Genomic DNA, 18,474 nt, shown 5'->3' with positions numbered 1-18,474 from the left:
TCCTACTTATCATCTTGGGCCACACTGCATGTGGTTTCTCCCCAGATGTGCAGGATATTGAGGAAGACATTCTAGGACTACACACAACAGCAAGTCTCTCAGGACATACAAGTGGGACCTACGAACCCCCCTGGCTAAGGCTGTAACTCTCAGCACGCTGCATTTCACACAGCACACAATTAAATTCTAGTACTCACTGATACTGGAGACCAAACTGGATTCAGGGAAGGATTAGACAATTTGGAGACGGTAGATCTGTTACTAGGTATTACCCATAATGGCCAAGATACATCTATTGCAGAAACTCCCTGAAATGTTGACACAATCTGGAAAGAAGCTCTGCAGGAAGGAAACATTGGTTATATGATCTGGTCTTAAGTTTTTCCCGAAGTACCATGCAACAGCAATAAGTGACAGCAAGAGGACGTGGGGCCAGATGGGCGGTTGAACAGACATAGCTCTGTGGCTAAGTAGAAGAAATCAATTAGTCTTTTGTTTGTTTATTGCCTTCCTTTACTCACCGCCATTTCAGATTGCACTCCCTTCTTGCTCTGGTGTGGAAAAGATTTTGCTATCAGTAAGGGGTTATCAGTTCTTTATCAGTAGGCTATCAAAGGTTATCATGCATGGGCCAGAACCTTTGATGAAGGCAAGAGAGCTTTACCAGAAGGGCATCTGAAACGATAGTGGGTTGGATATAAGTGGGTTGGACTCAATTTATTTACTTATTTTATTTATATTTTTAACTGCAGATGCTAGTGACTTTATTTTAAAACTTCCTACTTACCTTTCCTCCCAGATTTAAAGAAATAAAGTGACTGGACAGCACTAATTTTAAATTCCCAACATTGAAAAGACTAAAAGCTTTTGCACAAGCTCTTAAAAGTTTATGTTGTTCCCCATTATAACTGCTAATACTACATGATTGGCTTGTTAATATAGCTAACTCACCAGCAGCATTCACATTAATTTTCACCTTTTACTGTGTAATGGTAGTGCTATTTATTAGCCAGACAGACCATTTTTAGTAATGTTATAGGAACAGAGTGTGCATTACACAACAGAACTAGGTTACACCTGCAGCTGACCATTTCTATATTTATGGCTGTCTGACATCTGTAATGAATGGCAAATGGAAAATATTTGTTTTTTACTTTGGCTCAGTATTTTTTTTTCATGTTTTAAAAATAAAAGTGAAGTGAAATACCTGGCTTTAATTAGGGATTTTAAATATCTTCAAGTCTCTTGCCAAGATGCCCTGGAGAAACAGAACAGATCCTTAGGGCAGTGCACAGGAAAGAAATTGTTAGCCAACCTCAACCATCACTGGAAAACTTGACTGAAAAAGCACAGTTTGCACTTCAGTTCAATTTGTAATCACATCCAGCCCCTTTCTCTTCAAGTCTCAAGTACTAAGTCCCCTCATTGTGTGGGTATAACTTTAGGATGGGGAATTTACCATGTATTTCCAACATGGTAAATTCTAAAATAATTTCTAAGATCAAATGTTTTGCAAACTTTATGACAAACTGGTGGGTTTGAATGAAGTCAGGTTGTTCCTGATGTAATGTTTCATCTCACACTTATCATCTAATTATTATTGTTAACATGAAGAATTTATTTTTTTTCTCCTCTCTCACTCAATCATGCAACCATTTCAGTTACAATAAAAAGGAATCCTTTACAAACCGAATAAAATTCAGGCTGAAACTGTCCATAGTAGCAAATTCTTATCACTTAGAGATTTGAGAATTTTTTGTTTAATTGTAGCAATATTTATGCAGCAGGTGACTGAAAGGTGACTCACTGAAGTAGAGAGACAGAGGAATTTCAATAGTTTTTTTTTAATAGGATTTTAAATAAAAGGATTTTAAAAGAATTTAAAAGAATTAAAGGAATTTAAAAATAATTTTCAAATAATACTTTTTAAAAGAAAAGAAACAAACCAAAGACAGATGCAATTGCATGCAGCACACTCAAAGATAAAGGAGATACATATTGAAATACATTTTTTGGAGAATGCAATGATTAGAGCCAAAATAGCCAGTTGTCATAAAGCTAGAAAGATGGACAGTGGGTAGTCTGAGAAGAATGAACGATGACCTTGGTCTCCTTCGGCCTTGAAATCAGATCTTTGTGTTTTATCTTAAGGAGTCCTTGATCGGATTCAAGCAAAATGATTCTCAGATTTAAGGAATAATCATATTGACTCAATTTGCATGAAATTCTTTTCTTATTTGTAGACAGGTATCAACAGTGGGCTTGTGGGCTCTCCCCTGGTCCACAGAAGGGTAAAATCTCCCCGTAAAAATAACCACAGTGAACATTGCTTTCATGAGGAGACGTACAAAGGCTTTCTCATAAAGAGCTTTGTTCTTCCTATTGCACTACCTTTGGTCAACTGCATGCAAAAGCATTTTAGGGAGACCAGAAGGAGATTTCTCCACTGTGCTGGAGAGAATCCAGAACACTTGAATTAAATGGAATTCACACCAGCTCTCCAGCATCAGCATTTAAAAGAAATCTTTCAAATATCCATGATCAGTTTCACTACTTGAAATGACCAAGATTTATTCTTCCTAGAGGCAAAGCTAGGGGATTTCCCATTCCTACATTCTTCTGCTATTCAGTAAAGAGCTTTGTAACTGACTGACAGGGCTTATATCACTCTCTGTATAGATGCTGATACCTCAGAGTTGGTAGGTGAATACAACCATCAGAGTCTTTCAATCACACAGAGATTTGGAAATATGTGAAATGAAATAGAACAGAGTAAAATCTACCAAAAATTCCAGATTAATTGCTCCTCAAAGTTAGGAAATTTTGCTCTTTGCATTAATGAAAGACATCAACTGACAATGTCTTGGCTTGATTTTAATTTCAGATGTTCATAACCTGCATTTTTAATGACTGTTTTGGTGTGCACCATCATGTGAAGGATTTTATTGTCATTCCAATGCATGGGAGAAACATCACTTTCCATCAACTTCCTTTCCAAAACATCTGATACATGTTTTCCTTTCATGTGTCTGCAGCACGGAATGGGGATTTGATAGACAAGGTGACAAGGTATTGCAAGACTAATCAAAAATTAATGAATGGAAACTCTGCCTTCATTTAATCCTGATGGGGTTGGTAGTAGGGGTGGTTCTTTTGTTACTTCTTTTTGTTGTTGTTGTTGAGGACATTCTTGTGGGTGCAATTAAATTAGTGCCAAATTACCTGAAATAATTTGTGGTTATTAAATAAACCAGTCTCTGTTGTGGAAAGTGCATTGTTCCCTGGCATTCCAGAGGCTTCCTTTTTTTTTTTTTTTTTTCCACAAGAGATTGCAGCAACTGATCTCTGACAATACTACTTTGTATATGTTGCCTCTTGGGTGGTGGAAGACAAGACTAAGCCATGTCACAAAACTGCACATATGATCTACAGCTGGCATGTCACATTATAACCAAAGAAAAACAATCTCATGACTTACAAAAGCTCTTAAGGAGGCATCACTTGCAAGGTTAACTACAGTGGTTGACAAAAGAAACAAGGTGCAAACGATTACCGTATTTGCGTGACAGTGAATAAAGTAAAAGAAGTGTGTTGGATCAGCCTGGTTCTCCCTTGGGTATTTAGTTATATTTACCTGATTTCTTGGAATACACTTCTAAATTTTCCAATAATGGCTATTTCTCGTTTTAGTGTAATATGAACCCTTTGCAACTTATCTTTACATTCAGATGTTTGACTGACTGGTTTTTGTAATAAAGGGAGAGCTCATTTCTACACTAATATGTGTTTTTATGAATGCAGAGCTGAACTGATTTTTTTCTCACAAAACCTGCCTTTCTTGGTTTTTCAGTGCACAAGGATTCTGTAACAGTAATTCTTCATCATTTATGGGTGACAGTTGCTTATGGTTCCTACTGCTTGGCCTCCTGAGGTTATTTAGCTCTCAGTTTTCTTATTCCTGGCTGTTTCACCACCTCCAGTGGATTCAACTGCAGGAATGCTATTCTCACCACTTTACATTAGTGAGGGCACACTGAGGTGTGTCTACATTGGCCAGTCATCCTATATACCAATACTCATGTCTTCTCCCAGTTCTATTGGTCTGAGCCATGAGTAACTCAACCAATATCAAATGCCACGAAGCCAACACAAAATTGACATAAATGAGAGAGGAAACAAAAGCTCATGTTACACTGTTGTGTTTCTAGGGAAACTCCATTAGCATCAACTATTTGAATTTGGTTTGCTCTGGTGCAAAAGAGAATTTAGAAAAATGCTTCACTCTAACTCATTTCACTGCTTGACAAAATGAACTGGAAAATCCCAACTAGTCTGTCAGGTTTTTTTACATTTCCCACAGAAAGTATCCATTTTAACACAATCAATACCTTTTCTAGACAGTTGTCAATCTGTTTGGGCAAACAACATTTACACAGTCAGCAAATTAAGAGGTAAAAGAAGCTAATCAGGACCTCTCCAGGTACTTTCTTTCCACAAACAATGTACAATGCTTAATTTCCTACCAGGAAATTATAGCGTCTACTGAGATTTCAAGATCTGATTAGTTTCAGAGGCTCAGGTTTTTAAAAAACCTGTAAATCAAAGTAAAGGTATAAACATAGCAGCCACCCTATGCCTGAAATCTGGAGAAACCTGGTTACTGCAGCCCCTTGGGGAAGAATGGGACCCTCTAGATTTTTGCAGATAAGGTATGACTAACATTCTCATAAAGCTCAAAGATTGCCAGATATACACATTTAAAATAATTATGGTAATTAAATAGAGTTGCAAGCAGCTATAACTCCAGGCAACACCAGTTAAATGTAAAGAGAAAACATCTTCTGCATATGTTTGTGATTTATGTAATTACATGCTTCTACAAGCTACACACCACTCACTGGCAAACAGCCATCTCTTCTTTCATTCCAGTTCAGCCACAGTAAGTAACATACTTCATCTGTTTGAAAAGCTCCACTTAATAATGCCACCGAGGATGTATACAACAACACTGGGACTAAATGTGAAAAAATCAAATATTATTTGGCTCTGTGTGTGTGTTTGTGTGTGTGTGTGTGTGTGTGTGTGTGTGTGTGTGTGTGTGTGTGTGTGTGTTTTAAAAATAGCTTTTCTGGGCCTGTTTCTGACATACATCATGAATGACTCCATTTCAGACAACTAAATTACACCTTATGTCAGTGAGAAATGAGTAAAATCCAAGGTGTGTTTTGTGTATGAGATTATGTGTTTGCTCTTGAGAATGACTGCTTTTCTCAATGTAGTAATTTTTGAAAATTAAACTGTACTGGGCCATTCTTAGGCAAGTTGTTACCAAATCTAGTGACTGGAGAGCAAATGAAAATGTTGCCCGAACAAAAATGGATTCAAAATTCAAGAAGCCTCCACAGAGCACAGTGCCTTCCCTTTGCCAACAGAAATATGAAGGATTTCCCTCATATTTCAGAGATCCAGCCTCTGTACTACCCTCTCACACTCACTAGAAACTTTTAGCCATGCTTCAATTAACATATTCAAGGAAATAAAAAAGAAAAGGAACAAGAACAAGTAAATACTTTTTTCACATTTCATCAGACTTTCAGATCTTTTACTACTCCGTATCAAGCTAGAGTCCAGTGGGTTACCTGCCAAGTAACCTGCCAAAGTGAGTATTTATTCAGAATAAAAGGCATCTGACTCTTGTTGTTTTTAAGACACAACTGATTTTGCAGTTCTCTATAAAGCCTAGTTTATCCAATCACATGAAAGAGATTCACTAACTACAAGACGCTGTCCAACAATGGGTGTGTAAATGGGAGGAAATAGGCTTGGTCACTAGAGCTGAAATGGTGTGTCTGTAAAATTGCGTACCATTTATTATAAATATTATATTATACTTCTGCAGTTGCTTTTCCATTTAAGCTTACAATTGTGTCTTGAACTATTTCACATTTCAAGTCACGTATAATCTCAAAGTTGCCATTATGGAAAATATTTCTAAGTATGCTCTGCTGCCAATCAAATAGTGCCTAAGTACATAGCTAAGACAGACATTATATTCTATACATGATATTTACAGTCTACATAATCTCAACTGCAGTGTGATATCTGAGACCAAGCTGAAAATTCGTTTCTGCTGAGCTTGAAAATATATGTCATAAATATTTGTCCTTTCCTCAACATTTCATTTCAATGCCAATACACTGTTACTCATAACATACTTTCTGGCTCTTCACTGCAACTCTAAAGGATTCCAGATTAAGATTTAGGATTTCTTGTTTTTTTCATTCTCTGCTCCCACTCAACTGCTGGTAATGAGGAATCTTAGAGTTTAAGGCACTGAAAGCCAGGGGTCCTTGCCCCTGCTTTCCCCTGAAAACTAAGTTCTGCTCTCACCACTAAACGGGAAAATATAAGTCAATCTGTATCTTCAGCTTGTGCAGAAAATTATTATTCTTTTCCTAAAATCTCGGTGTCTTTTATTTAGAAAGCTGACATGCCTTTTTTTTTTTTTTTAACTCTCTTCAAAAGAGAATAACATTAAAAATTCCCCACACAGTTTTCAGTAGTCTCCAGATTAGGATAGTTGAGTTGCCTGTGATAGGAAAAGCCAAACCTCAGTTCTGGCCCCAGTTCACCCTGACCTGAGACCTGCATCTGAATATTGCACATTCTGGGGCTGACCAGAATTTACTCATTACCATAGGAAGAAAAAACAAAAACAAGCAAGGAAAATCTCCCAACACACAAGGCAAACCCAACTTTAGGTAATTTCTTTATAGATAGTCCTGTGATTTCTAAATAATTCCAAAATCTGGACTGATGTGGAAGGAAAAAAATCCAATCTGAAGGGGATGCTGCCTTCCTTTTTCCAGCCAACAGCTGGACGCACAGCAGCCCAGAGAGCAAAGCAAAAAGAGATGCAGCAGCCTGGCCTCAGAGAGGACTCGTTTTAGGTGGATTCATGAAGCAATGTGAAGGCAGCACTGGGGGTTGTACTGTGGCTTGTGGGCCACATGCCATCTACCAAGGCCAAGACTGAACAGCATTGCTTGAAGAGCTCAGGAGCCATAGGGGTCCCTGCAACACCCATGTCCCTGTCCTGTGCTGGCCTTAGAATGTTAGGCTAGAAACAAATTGGACCACACCGTTCTGCACATACTAGACAAGATAATAAACCAGAAGCAGAATGACCCTGGGTATAAACCATTCGGTAGCAAGAGATACCTTTTCCTCTCTATGTTTGTGCAGTACAATGCAGCTGCAGTGTGGGACTGAGCTCTTCCTGCACTGTTACAATGACAAAGTAATTGAGGTCACAACAGCTTAAACTGTAGTCAAATCCATTGCACATATGCTTGGAGTGTTTGTGCTCTTTAGTCCATAGAACAGGAGTTGTTACTTACAATTTCTGGCACTATCAACAAAACCAGCTTTTCCCTGTGGCACTGCAAGACACCCCTCAAGACAGATGGACAGAAGGACATGGCATAGCCAGAAATTGTGGCAATGCTATTAAGAGCAGTCATGTTATCTCTGCTAGTTGTCACCTTAAAACCTGTGGGAAAAAAAGAATTGAGGGTGTGATTCCCAAAACAAAAAATAATTTGAGAATTAGGAATTTAATAAGATTTAGGTGTTTAACAATCTTAGCTAAGAAATAAGAATAAGAATAAGAATAAGAATAAGAATAAGAATAAGAATAAGAATAAGAATAAGAATAAGAATAAGAATAAGAATAAGAATAAGAATAAGAATAAGAATAAGAATAAGAATAAGGCCTTGCGCTATCTTTCTTTTCATTTGCCAGAGAAGAGAAAGTGGTAAAGAAGCATGAAATTATGACACGTCAAAGGCTCCATGAATATCCTGAGCACTCTCTAACAAGCTCAAGTGTTCAGTTTGAGGGGAAGTGTATGGATGAGGGGACTGGAGCCTGCAGGAGAAGTAACATTCAGTGTGTCTCAAATGGTTCCCACCTTGCAAGCATTGGCCAGCAAAGCCTCCCAAGTAATTTATTATTTTTTTAGTGAAGACCACTTGCTTCTGGATTTTGACTCCATGAGAGAATAAAGGTCTGGTAGCCTTGAGGGCACATTGCCATGGCTTTGTTCCTGTTGTGGCAAGAGAAAGGCAGCACTTTGTTTTCCCTTTTCTTTTTTACTTTGGTTCGCTATACTTTTTGTCTAAACCTCTGGGGATCTGAGTAATAAGAGACTTTTTGTAAATTAAGAAAGTAGCTAAATAGAGGCTTTTCAAAAGGCATTTCCCCATCATTCTTTCTAAAGGAAAGCAGGTGTTTGGCTCAAAGGGACTTGTTCTCTTGATAGCACAGTAAGAGAGTAAAACTGCATTTTCCCCTAAAGCAAAAATAAATAACTTCAGAAAACATGAGAACTGAGCCCTTGGTGAGGAGGTGAAATGGGTGTCCACCCTCTTGAACTAATTTATAACACCAAAGCTGTCAAGTGACATGCTGGATGAAGAAATGATTTGTGGCTGAGAAAAGCTTTGCACAGATCTCAGAGGCTTGGCCAAAGGCAACTTCATCTTGATAGAAATGATCGAGTGCCAAACTAAAGAAACTGTTAAGGCTCTCATCTGGGAAAAGGGGGAGAGTTGCATTTTCTAGCTGTGGATCCAGTTATCCATAGCCTTTGCCAGAGCCAGGATGAAAGCATGCCAGGCATTTAGCCTATTAATTTGGTGCCCTTTGGAAGGACATATAAATCTTAAGGAAAGGTTTCAGTACTATATCAACTTTGGAAAACATGCAACAAATGGGTATCTAACTCTCCAGACACTTGGCACAAAGTGGAATTCTACACCGAGAAAAGCTTGTTTAAAACTTGTGCCCAAGCGTGTACTTATTTGAAAAGCTTCCTTACCATCTGATTCTTCTAAGAACCCTGATTTGCATGATCAGAGCTTGTAATTCTCACAGCAGGGTCAAGGCCAAAACCAGTTTATACAATTTAAATCAAGCATGCCAGCTTACACATTCCAGTTCAGACCAGTGGTTACCACTTGCAGTGAGATTGCCACATTTGGGGCCAGATTTGCAGAGCACACAATCAGGCAGCTACACTGTTTTATGTCAGCAGTGGATCAGCCTGTTGGGCCAAGGCTGTGAGATGCTTTCTGTCATGCACATACCCTCCTGCAATTAGGAAAACAGAGATAGTACAACAGAGCACAGAAACACGTCCTGCGATGTAGGCGTGGGCAAAAGATGTCACAAGAGATATAAAATTGACAGTTGTGTGATGTGGTGATTCCTTATCTATTGCAAAAAAATAAATTAACAAGTTAATATTCCAGAGTTAAGGATCTAACCATTCTGGTTTACAGGCTATAATTCAGCCTAGGGTAACGTGTTGCACACCAGAGGAATTTAGCCTTTGACCTGATTAGATGCCAGAATCATCCAGTTCCACTCTACGTGTGAAACTTCACACAGCTCTAATTACTGAAGCCCAAAAGAAAAAAGCCAGAGGTGCTGCAGAGCTGGCAGGTATTAAAAAGAGTCAGGGGTAGCTGCTCCTTATGTTACTCTCTGCCTCCTGAGAAACAATAGTTCAGAAATCATATAGATTTTCTTGGGAAGGCTTTCTAAAGGTGAAAGGGTGAGATTTGATGTCTAAATCCTATCTGTGACTAAGAAAATCCCTGCCTTTGTCTAGAGTTAACAGAACACTTGAGAACCTAGTGAAACATAGATTTTAATTATGATATTTAGGAAATTACTCACAGAGATCTTGTTATTGCTGTTGAGAGCAGCTCATTGTCTAATGATGTTGAACAACTGCAGACAAGAAAAGGTAATTAATATGAACAGAAATGAAAGAAAGGCTCAGAGTTAAATGTACTGACATCAAGAAACTCCAAGGAATCTCCATTCAAAAAAACTGAACTCATACCACTGTATCCATACTACACAAGTAGAGAATTATATTTCAGAGTGGGAAATGAGTGGTCTGAGCAATCACAGGTGCCATCACGGGCTATTACTCAGTACTAGAACCTAGAAGAAAAGAGTAAGGTTAAATTAAAGACCTCTCAACATAAAAGGAAAACAGAATAAAATACACCTGAGGTTTGTCAGAGGTATGCCAAAAGTACACTACACACTGTTATATGAAAAAGGAAATGATCTGGCTTTCAGAAAATAATCAAATATGTTTCCAAAGGAAAAAAAATACTGAGAAGGTGAACATTAGTTCCAGTATTTCAATAAATATAACAAACCAAACAAGAACACAACAAAACACAAACGTGAAGGTCTGGAAGGTTATTAGATGTGCACCTAAAAAACATTAGTTTGGAGCAAGAGTATTTAATACTTTCATTATTGACTTTGGAAAAAATCTAGAGAAATGCTCAGTTCAAAGTTGCTGATCACATGAAGCCAGGGAGCTCTGCCCCTGCTGAGGAAGGCAGGAGTATTGCACAGGAATTATCTTGGTAGCATTCAGCTGCATGGACAGCAATATATCAGCAAGAGAAAAACAGAATTTCCCTTCCAAGCTCACAGACTGTGATTTATGCAACAAAGGAGGAAAATGAGCATGGTATTTTATTTGATCACAGCCAGCACTTAAAAAAAGCAAATGCAACCTCTCAAGACTTCAGGCAAAGTAGAAAAGGGAACTACTGAAACTATTGCACCATGCCCTAGTACTAATGCACCTGAGGCCATGTATATAAATTCTCATCACTGACATTCAAGAACGGTAAAAGACTGGAAAACATACAAAGAAGGTCTATTCAGATGATAAGAGGAATAGGTAGCCTCTTCTATGACAGAAAATGAAGACAACTTGGCTTATTAACTTCCCAAAATCTAGGCCAAGCATGTATGTGTTCAATTATTTTATCTGTGCTTGGTAGCATAGGCAGCAAAGAGTTCAGCACATCCACCAGTGCAACTGAAAAGCAGGAGAATGCTTGAAACTGCCACAGCAGCAGGATCCCGGCCCAACTTTCCAGCAGGGACATGAGATCTATAAACAGAATTACAGTCATGTAGCTGTCTGCCACAGCAAGGGAGTAGAATCAGGGAGCCCAGGCTCCTGCTTTTTTCAGTTTTCTGATAATCAGAGGCTCAAACCCCACGCAGGGCTGTGCTCTGCAGTCAGCTGCTCTGGCTCCGAGCACCACGGCAGTACCAGCACGCTGGGACGCAGCTGCACGAGGCCACAGGCACAGAGGAGCTCTGCACCTCAACACACATCGCTGTTGTACTGCACTAAATAGTTAATTCAGTTGTTGTTTTGCAGTGGATGATTTGAGATTTGCACTGAGTAGTCTTTATATTGCACTGAATAGTTTATGTTATATCACATGGTTTGTTATTCCCCTCTCCCATCACATGGTCTGTTGAGGTGTGATGTCATGGTTTGCCTCAGATACCTCTGGTTTCTCCCAGAGGTAGATTTCTTCCCCAGGTGTGTCATTCACCTTTCCTTTCCCCCACCCTGACCCCTGCTGAGCACTGTCTGTCAATCCTGGCATTCCAGAAGGGTGTCGAGTGATAGGTAGAGTTCAAAAGATGCCTTACACCCCTGGAAGACATTGGGCCATCCATGTGTCATTTGTCCCCTGAGCCTCCCACCTCCCTACCTGGTTCCTGGGATCCCTACCCTTTACTCCCCCTCTCCCCAGGGTTAAAAGGAACAGCAACCGTGCAGTTCGAAGAGTTCTGTTGGAGCAGTTACTGGATTCAGAGGGCTGTGTGCCAGCAATAAAATTCTGGATCAAAACTTCCAGCAGAACCAACTCCTCTCCTTCATCCTCACCTTAAAGCCTCTCCGCCAGAGGTAAACCTGAGCTCCTGCATGTCTGGACTTGTCCCAAGTGCCCAGCTGCAGCATCCAGATAGCCAAAGGTGTCTCTGAGGTGAAACCACCACTGTTGCCACCTTTCAGTCAAGTAGCAAGGGCCAGACAAGCCCAGGCATGTCCCATCCAGCTATATTGGTATTTATTCCAATAATGGTCTCTCCCGCCTCCACCCCTCTGCCCAATACCCCCTGGTGGTCTCTCCCCTGCTCAGTCCCTCCCCTCGCCCCTCCTCACTGGTATCCCATTGGCTGTGCCCCTCTTCCTCCACCCCCCCATGCCCCAGGTATAAATATCTCCCGCCATGAGCTCTCTTTCCATCTGGGCTTTTCCATCTGGTGGCTCTCAAGACAATAAACAAAGGACATTTGACCCCACATGGAGAAGAGCGCTTCTGGTGTTTTGTTGCTGTCCATGTAAGACGGTGTGGGCTGGGGTCCATATCTGGCCAGGCTGGACCCAAACAGCCCATCCCAGACACGCTCTTACAGGTGGTGCCTCTTACACGTCGCCCCTCAGAACCTGAGGCCAGGCCCCAAACCCTACTTGCTGATGCAAATTGCATCCATAAGTTGTCACAGATTTTGGATGCACTGAGAGGACTTGTGCAAGACTGTTTCCTTCAATGATTTTGAACCTTTAATTTCACTTTTTAATCACAGTATTGGTTGCAATCGTTTTCCTTTCTTTTGAATTCATGATGGAAGTCATAATTTTCCTCTGACATAAGGCATTAGAAATAATAAAGAATACTAGGAATTATTCTACATATTGAGAAGCCAAATGTTGCAATGATATTATTTTAAAAGAATTTGTCTTACTAAACTGTTGTTTCGTGGCCTGTTTGGAGCAAATCCATGAATTCTAGCTCTATTTTTCCCTGCCTACACTAGAAGGGATACAAACTTATTTAAGAAAATAACAGATACAAAATGCAGTGCCATGACCTTCATTAAAACCAGAGCAGCCTGAGTATTTTTGTTCACTTTTTCCAGGACCTAAAAAGTTCTGATGAAAAGAGCTGATGCATTGTGCTGCCTGTGCTTTTCATGGAACTTCCTAGCAGGGATCAATGAGGGAAAATAATGTTCAGGGTTGGCTTGATTCAAAGTGTGAACCAGAGTTCCTGCTAAACTAGAGGCACAAATCTTGATCCAGTTATTCGCTTTAGCCATTGGTTACATATGATCCCACAGAATCAGCACGATGCAAAGCTAAAGGGGTTTAGCTTAGTTATGTTTTCAAAACTGTCTCAGCCTTTGAAATGTCACTGTTTTATTCAAAGAGAGGATTAAGAAAAAGTTACTATTCTTTATACTGTTGCAAATACACTGGAAATCTGCTTCAAAGCTTCTAAACCCTGCCTCAGGCCCCCCTGGCTCTGTTTTATATCCCACAGAACTGTCCTGAGGTCCTTCATAAATACTTCGATTTTCTATGATAATGAATGAACAATGAAATGAGACACTTGCTCTCAGTGATACTCTTCGGTATTTATAAATGTGGCATCATTATTTCCACGGGTTACATAGCCCTTGTAGAGAAGTGGGTTTCATTTAATTTCCTAAGAGTGACAAGTAAAGATAGAAAGCAATTGACAGAGATGGGAGTTATTTATAGGATATTTTAAAATTAGCTTTCTGATGATTATCATATGACCCCAGGTTAAACAAGGATTTCCCATAACACATCTGGGTCATTTAATTTCACTAGTTAACATAAACATTAACACTGCATCTGTCTTATGATGATCTAGTAACTTGCTCCCTACATCTTTGGAATGAAATAAAACAGCATATGGGGTAAAACAAAACCAAGCTAAGTTACAAACAGTGAACAAGTAAAGGTGCATTTTCAGCATTTATACTTCTCATAAATGACCATCTAGCCAACTAATAAAATTTTATATTTTTTTCCTGTGAGCAACAAAGAAGAGGAAAGGTGACAAAAGTGTTATATACACAATTACCAACCCTAAAAGCCAGAACACTTCAGGAGGTGTGTAGTATACTGCATAGTAATTCACATAAGCTGAATATAAAAACTCAGATATTACTAGTTTTTGTGAAAAATCTCTCTTCCATTTTTCACTTTTTTTTCCACAAATTGAACCAATTTTATTCATGCTAAAGCTGAGGAAAAACCTCATGACATGGGACTTATATTAATTTCAGTATATCGTCTCTTGAAATTGTCTCTACTGATCATGTGTTCCAGAAACAGAAATACAAACTGTCAAACTATGATAAAAATCAAACAAAATCAGTCTGCAGTGGTATTTGGATTCATTGGATTTTTGTCAGTTTTTCAGTTTGCAGTCCCTTAAAAGACTTTATCTTTTATGTGTGAAGCCATGTGAAAAGCTTTATTTCTAGCTTAAAACCCTTTTTGGTTTTAAGATAAATAAAAAAGGGATCATCACCTCAATCGATTGATAGGAAGTACTTTTTTCCTTACTCGCTCAGATCACTGAATTTATTTCTGTATCTAACTTAAACATTAAATTTTAGTGGGAAGGTCTTAAGACCTGTCAGGACAACTAAGTAAGTAGCATATTGCTTAGCAGCTTCATGTCCTACAGGCTTAAACAGAATTATACATCTGGGAACTGATTATCTTTTTTTTTTTTTTTTTTTGGTGCCAAAAATTCCATGAGTAATTGGGTAAAAAAAGCTTTTGCAGAGCTGTATTTTTTTTCCCTGGCAGAACCATCAAAAAAGACTAATTTCCAGTTCAATATTGGAACATCTATATGTACTGTTTTTTTAAAGGGTGGGAAGCCATTACAGCACAAAATCTATTTCTTCTGCAAATGACACTTGTTACTTATTTCTACTTCAGTGAAAATTCTTATGAAAAGTGGCCAGAAACAGAGTTTTATGTAGAAGCAATATATCCTCTTCTGAATATAAGAGAAAATACTCTTAAGAAAAACACAGTAATTTTTTGTGGGTCTTATAATTTTCCCTAGGTGTCCTATTTTCATAACCTTTGACTATACTATAACTAATTCGTAATTCAAGCAAGAATAGTATTAGACAGGAATCCTGGTAATGTGTCACATAGGCCAAATGATCTTGTTTCTATCAAATACCCTACTCAACCCTTGCCTATTTATTGGATATCAACATTTAGAAAATGGTGGATATTTTTACTGGGGTTCTTCTGTTGGAAAAAATTAAACAGCTGCCTGCTTTTTAAAGTTTTAATTTTGATTTAATGTTGTCTTGTGTCTGACTTATGACAGAATGTCAAAGAAATGTGCTTGAGGAACACATTCTGACAATATCAAGACATTGCATCTAACTTTACAATACACTAATGGCTTGCAGACAACTTCTCCTTCTTTGTTTATTATGCAAGGAAGTGGCTGTCTTCTCATGGGACTCTGGCCCATCTGTTAGACAGCCAGCAAGACCAGCAACAAAGCTGTTTTCTTAGATTAAAAATGGCAAGACATTATTTTCTAGTATTCTTTGCTACATCTTTTAACAATGATTGACAACACTTCACCAAATTGGGCCAAAAGTATGCCAGCAAGTTAAAAATATACCAGGCATAAATACCAAATATAAAATCACAAGAGAACCCGTTTGGAAAACTATTAATTCTACTGTAAAACTGTGCATTTGGAGATTCTGCTCAGCAATATGGAGAGCTTAACTGAAGGAAATAATTCATTTATCAGTTAAGAGATATTTATAAAGCACAGCTGGACCAGACTTTAAACAGAGGATCAGCCACAGCTAAAAGTCTTGAAAAAGAAGTCTTTTGGCAGCAAGTGAGTTTTCCAAAGCTTAACTTTCTTAACATAAGAGCAGAGCTGCATTCACTCTGTGAAACATCACTGTCTCAAAAGAAATTACCTCCTCCATTTTCAAGAAGAGCCTGTGATGGGGAAAGTCAGGATGACAGTACTACACTGGCCCAGTTCTTTTGTGAAGTTGGAAGGTTGTTCTCTGTAACTCACCTCATAATTTGTACAATGGGAACACCAATAGTGTTTTCAGTAGAGAGATTTTGGGAACTCTGTTAAAAATCTAGAGATGGCAAATTATCAGAAGGGATAAAATAAATATTTGACAAGTATCTGTAGCAAATGTCCTTAAGATTACAGCAGAATAAGAAACAAAAAGATTATGTGAGATCAACTGTTTAAAGATGTACATAGAAAAGCACCTAAATACTTTCTTGCTGATTCTTATCCAGATTCATGTTTTATCTTGTGCTCAAATCCTTTCTGAACAGGTGCAGATTTTCTGAATAAACCTCACATTTACAAAATGAGTCCTGAAGCTTTAGCAAGATCAACTTGAAATAATTTGAACATAGCATAACTCTTCATTCAACCATTTTAGAGGAGCATGGGTGTGGGCAGGCTACTGCTGTTGAAAACTTTCATCTCTTACAAGTTTCAATAGTGTGAGCACTCAAATGCTTGTGGGGAAGCAGGGTGAATACCTTCTTTCACCTAACCAAACCTGTACAGGAAAGACCCAGGTCTGGAGTATTATCTGATTCCCTACAACATTTAATGATGAATGATATAATTGGTCAGGAAGAAGTTAGAACTGACTGGAAGAAGCCAAATCCAATGTGCATTGGCTGAGCTAGAAGTAATCTCTTATGGCACTCATACAGAATATGGGAATTTCAGACAGTGAAGCTTAAGGAACCAATTCATGAATAAAGAACAAAGATAAAAATATTTTCTGCATGGCTTTGAAAGCAAATCTGGAGAAAATTTCAAGAATATAAATGCAGGACCAGCAAGGCAGTAGGCTGGATGTATTCATCAGCTGTGGGGGCATAATCATCATATATAAGCTGTGATGTGATGGTCTATAAATTGCAGAATTCCATCTGAAAAACTAAAATGAAAGCCACACATAGGCAGCACCTGAGAGGAACTGAAGGAAGATGAAAAGAATAAGCAACTTTCCCAATCTCTCCTCTTTCACTGCAGACCCAGTGTTCCTGCTTTCCTGTTTCCAGCTACACTTCAACTCCCTGACTCTCACTTGGGGAAGTTCCCAAAACTCCAGACCACAACATCCCTCGAGTGCAATGAAGAGGAAGACAAGCAAACAGAAGGCATGTGATGAAGGTACAACTCCATGAGAAATGTAGATGAGCCAAAGTTTAACTGAGAATGAGCACAATGCTTCAATAGACAAGGTCACCATGTAGTGCTTGCCATAACCATGTGCCAAGGTTTGGTTCAAATCATTATGCAGAAATATTTGACAAGACAGACATGTTCTGCAGTCACCACACCAAGCAGTAGGGGCCATCAGAAAGCTGGAACTGTAGCAACAGGCATGGAAAACAGAAAGTGAAAAATGGGAACTGAAAGCAGCCAGCTTGGCAATAGATACCTGCCTGTATAATGAAGATTTCTCCAGAATAAACAGCAAGGACTCTGCTAAACCCAGGGCCTCAGGCAGAGCCTTCCAGCCCTAGAAGTTCTCTGCGCAGAGTTTATCTTGGTGTTGCCAAGGGGCTTTTATGAACACACAGTAAATCTGTGCTCAGTCCCCTTTACCACGTTTCCTTTCTCGATGGCATGCTCTGATTTTGCAGGATAGATTAGGAGTGTATTTCTGTGAATCCCTTCCTGCTGGAGCAAGAGTGCATAAACATCTTCCTTAGTGCACAGGCTTCAGGCCATCACCCTTTAGCTGCCCTGAGCAACTCTGGGGCAAAGCTGCTGGAATCACACACTGTTCATGGCACAAAAACAGCGTCTGTGGAGAAATGAAACCCTTTCCTAATTGGCACAGAAACTGCCTATCAGCTGGCCACATGTGCATCTCATGCCATCTTAAAGATTTCTGAAAATAAGATTGATACTTCATTCTTTTATTGGACTTTGGAAAAGGTGAGCAGATTTGAGTAGTCCCAAATCATCTTGTTAACCAGCTCTGTATTTTCAGTCTTAGCTGGGCTTGACATTGCTCCTGAGAGCACGAACCAGAACTAGCACAGACAGTAGTTGTTTTAGCATGTAAGTACATTTGGAATCAAGGCTTTTGCATCTCTTTCATCAGGAAACCTATTCTAAGGAATGCTGCTCTTATCTAGCAGATGTTTTGCTAAAGAATTTGCTTTGTCCTTCACAAAATATGGCTCAGAGCCCATACGCACTCCACAGTGGAGATAAGAGTGTTGTTTTAAGGTAATGAGTGGACGTCTCTTTCCCCATAGAAAGCTCTTTAGGAATCTTTGACTGTGAAGAAATAAGCATTTCCCAATGAGGATCTGGAATGTCATTTGTAAACAGTTCACATTTGGATTAAATTTTTACTACACAAATTACTCTTTCCTTAACTGAAAGAGTGAAGTTGGATATGTAAAAGGATAATTAAAAAATTAGCTGAGCAAAAAGTTTGCAAGAAACAGCTTTTCAAACTGATTTAATCCCTTTCTCTGCTCAGAAATTATCTACAGTCAGTCTTTTGTTATTAATTCCTTTGGTACTCATCTTTGTTAGTCAGAAGTTTTGTGCAAACAAATGTCTCCCTACTCATTGCACACCAAATGCTGACTGTAAGTGTTCTCTTTAGCATTTTAATATGTTCACCACTTGATAGGTTCAAGCTGTGCAATTGGGTGTCTAAGTCACATGGTGTTGTTTATG

The 18,474-nt window shown here is 38.9% G+C and overlaps 1 protein-coding gene across 1 annotated transcript in view; it reads right to left on the bottom strand.

Moving 5' to 3' along the window:
- Positions 1 to 55: 55 nt before the first annotated feature.
- Positions 56 to 18,474, bottom strand: part of LOC115901591 — a 34,996-nt gene continuing 16,577 nt past the window's right edge. The window contains exons 5-7 of the mRNA XM_030944306.1: positions 7,401 to 7,552; positions 1,208 to 1,258; positions 56 to 675 (exon numbers count right to left, since the gene is read on the bottom strand). Coding sequence (XP_030800166.1) covers positions 1,214 to 1,258; positions 7,401 to 7,552 — 197 coding nt within the window. The 3' untranslated portion in view covers positions 56 to 675; positions 1,208 to 1,213. The remainder of the gene's footprint in view (positions 676 to 1,207; positions 1,259 to 7,400; positions 7,553 to 18,474) is intronic.

Source organism: Camarhynchus parvulus, chromosome 3 (assembly GCF_901933205.1).
Source record: "Camarhynchus parvulus chromosome 3, STF_HiC, whole genome shotgun sequence".
Classification (NCBI taxonomy): Eukaryota; Metazoa; Chordata; class Aves; order Passeriformes; family Thraupidae; genus Camarhynchus; species Camarhynchus parvulus.
Note: the sequence above shows the minus strand (reverse complement) of the source record. Positions and strands in the feature narration are given on the sequence as shown.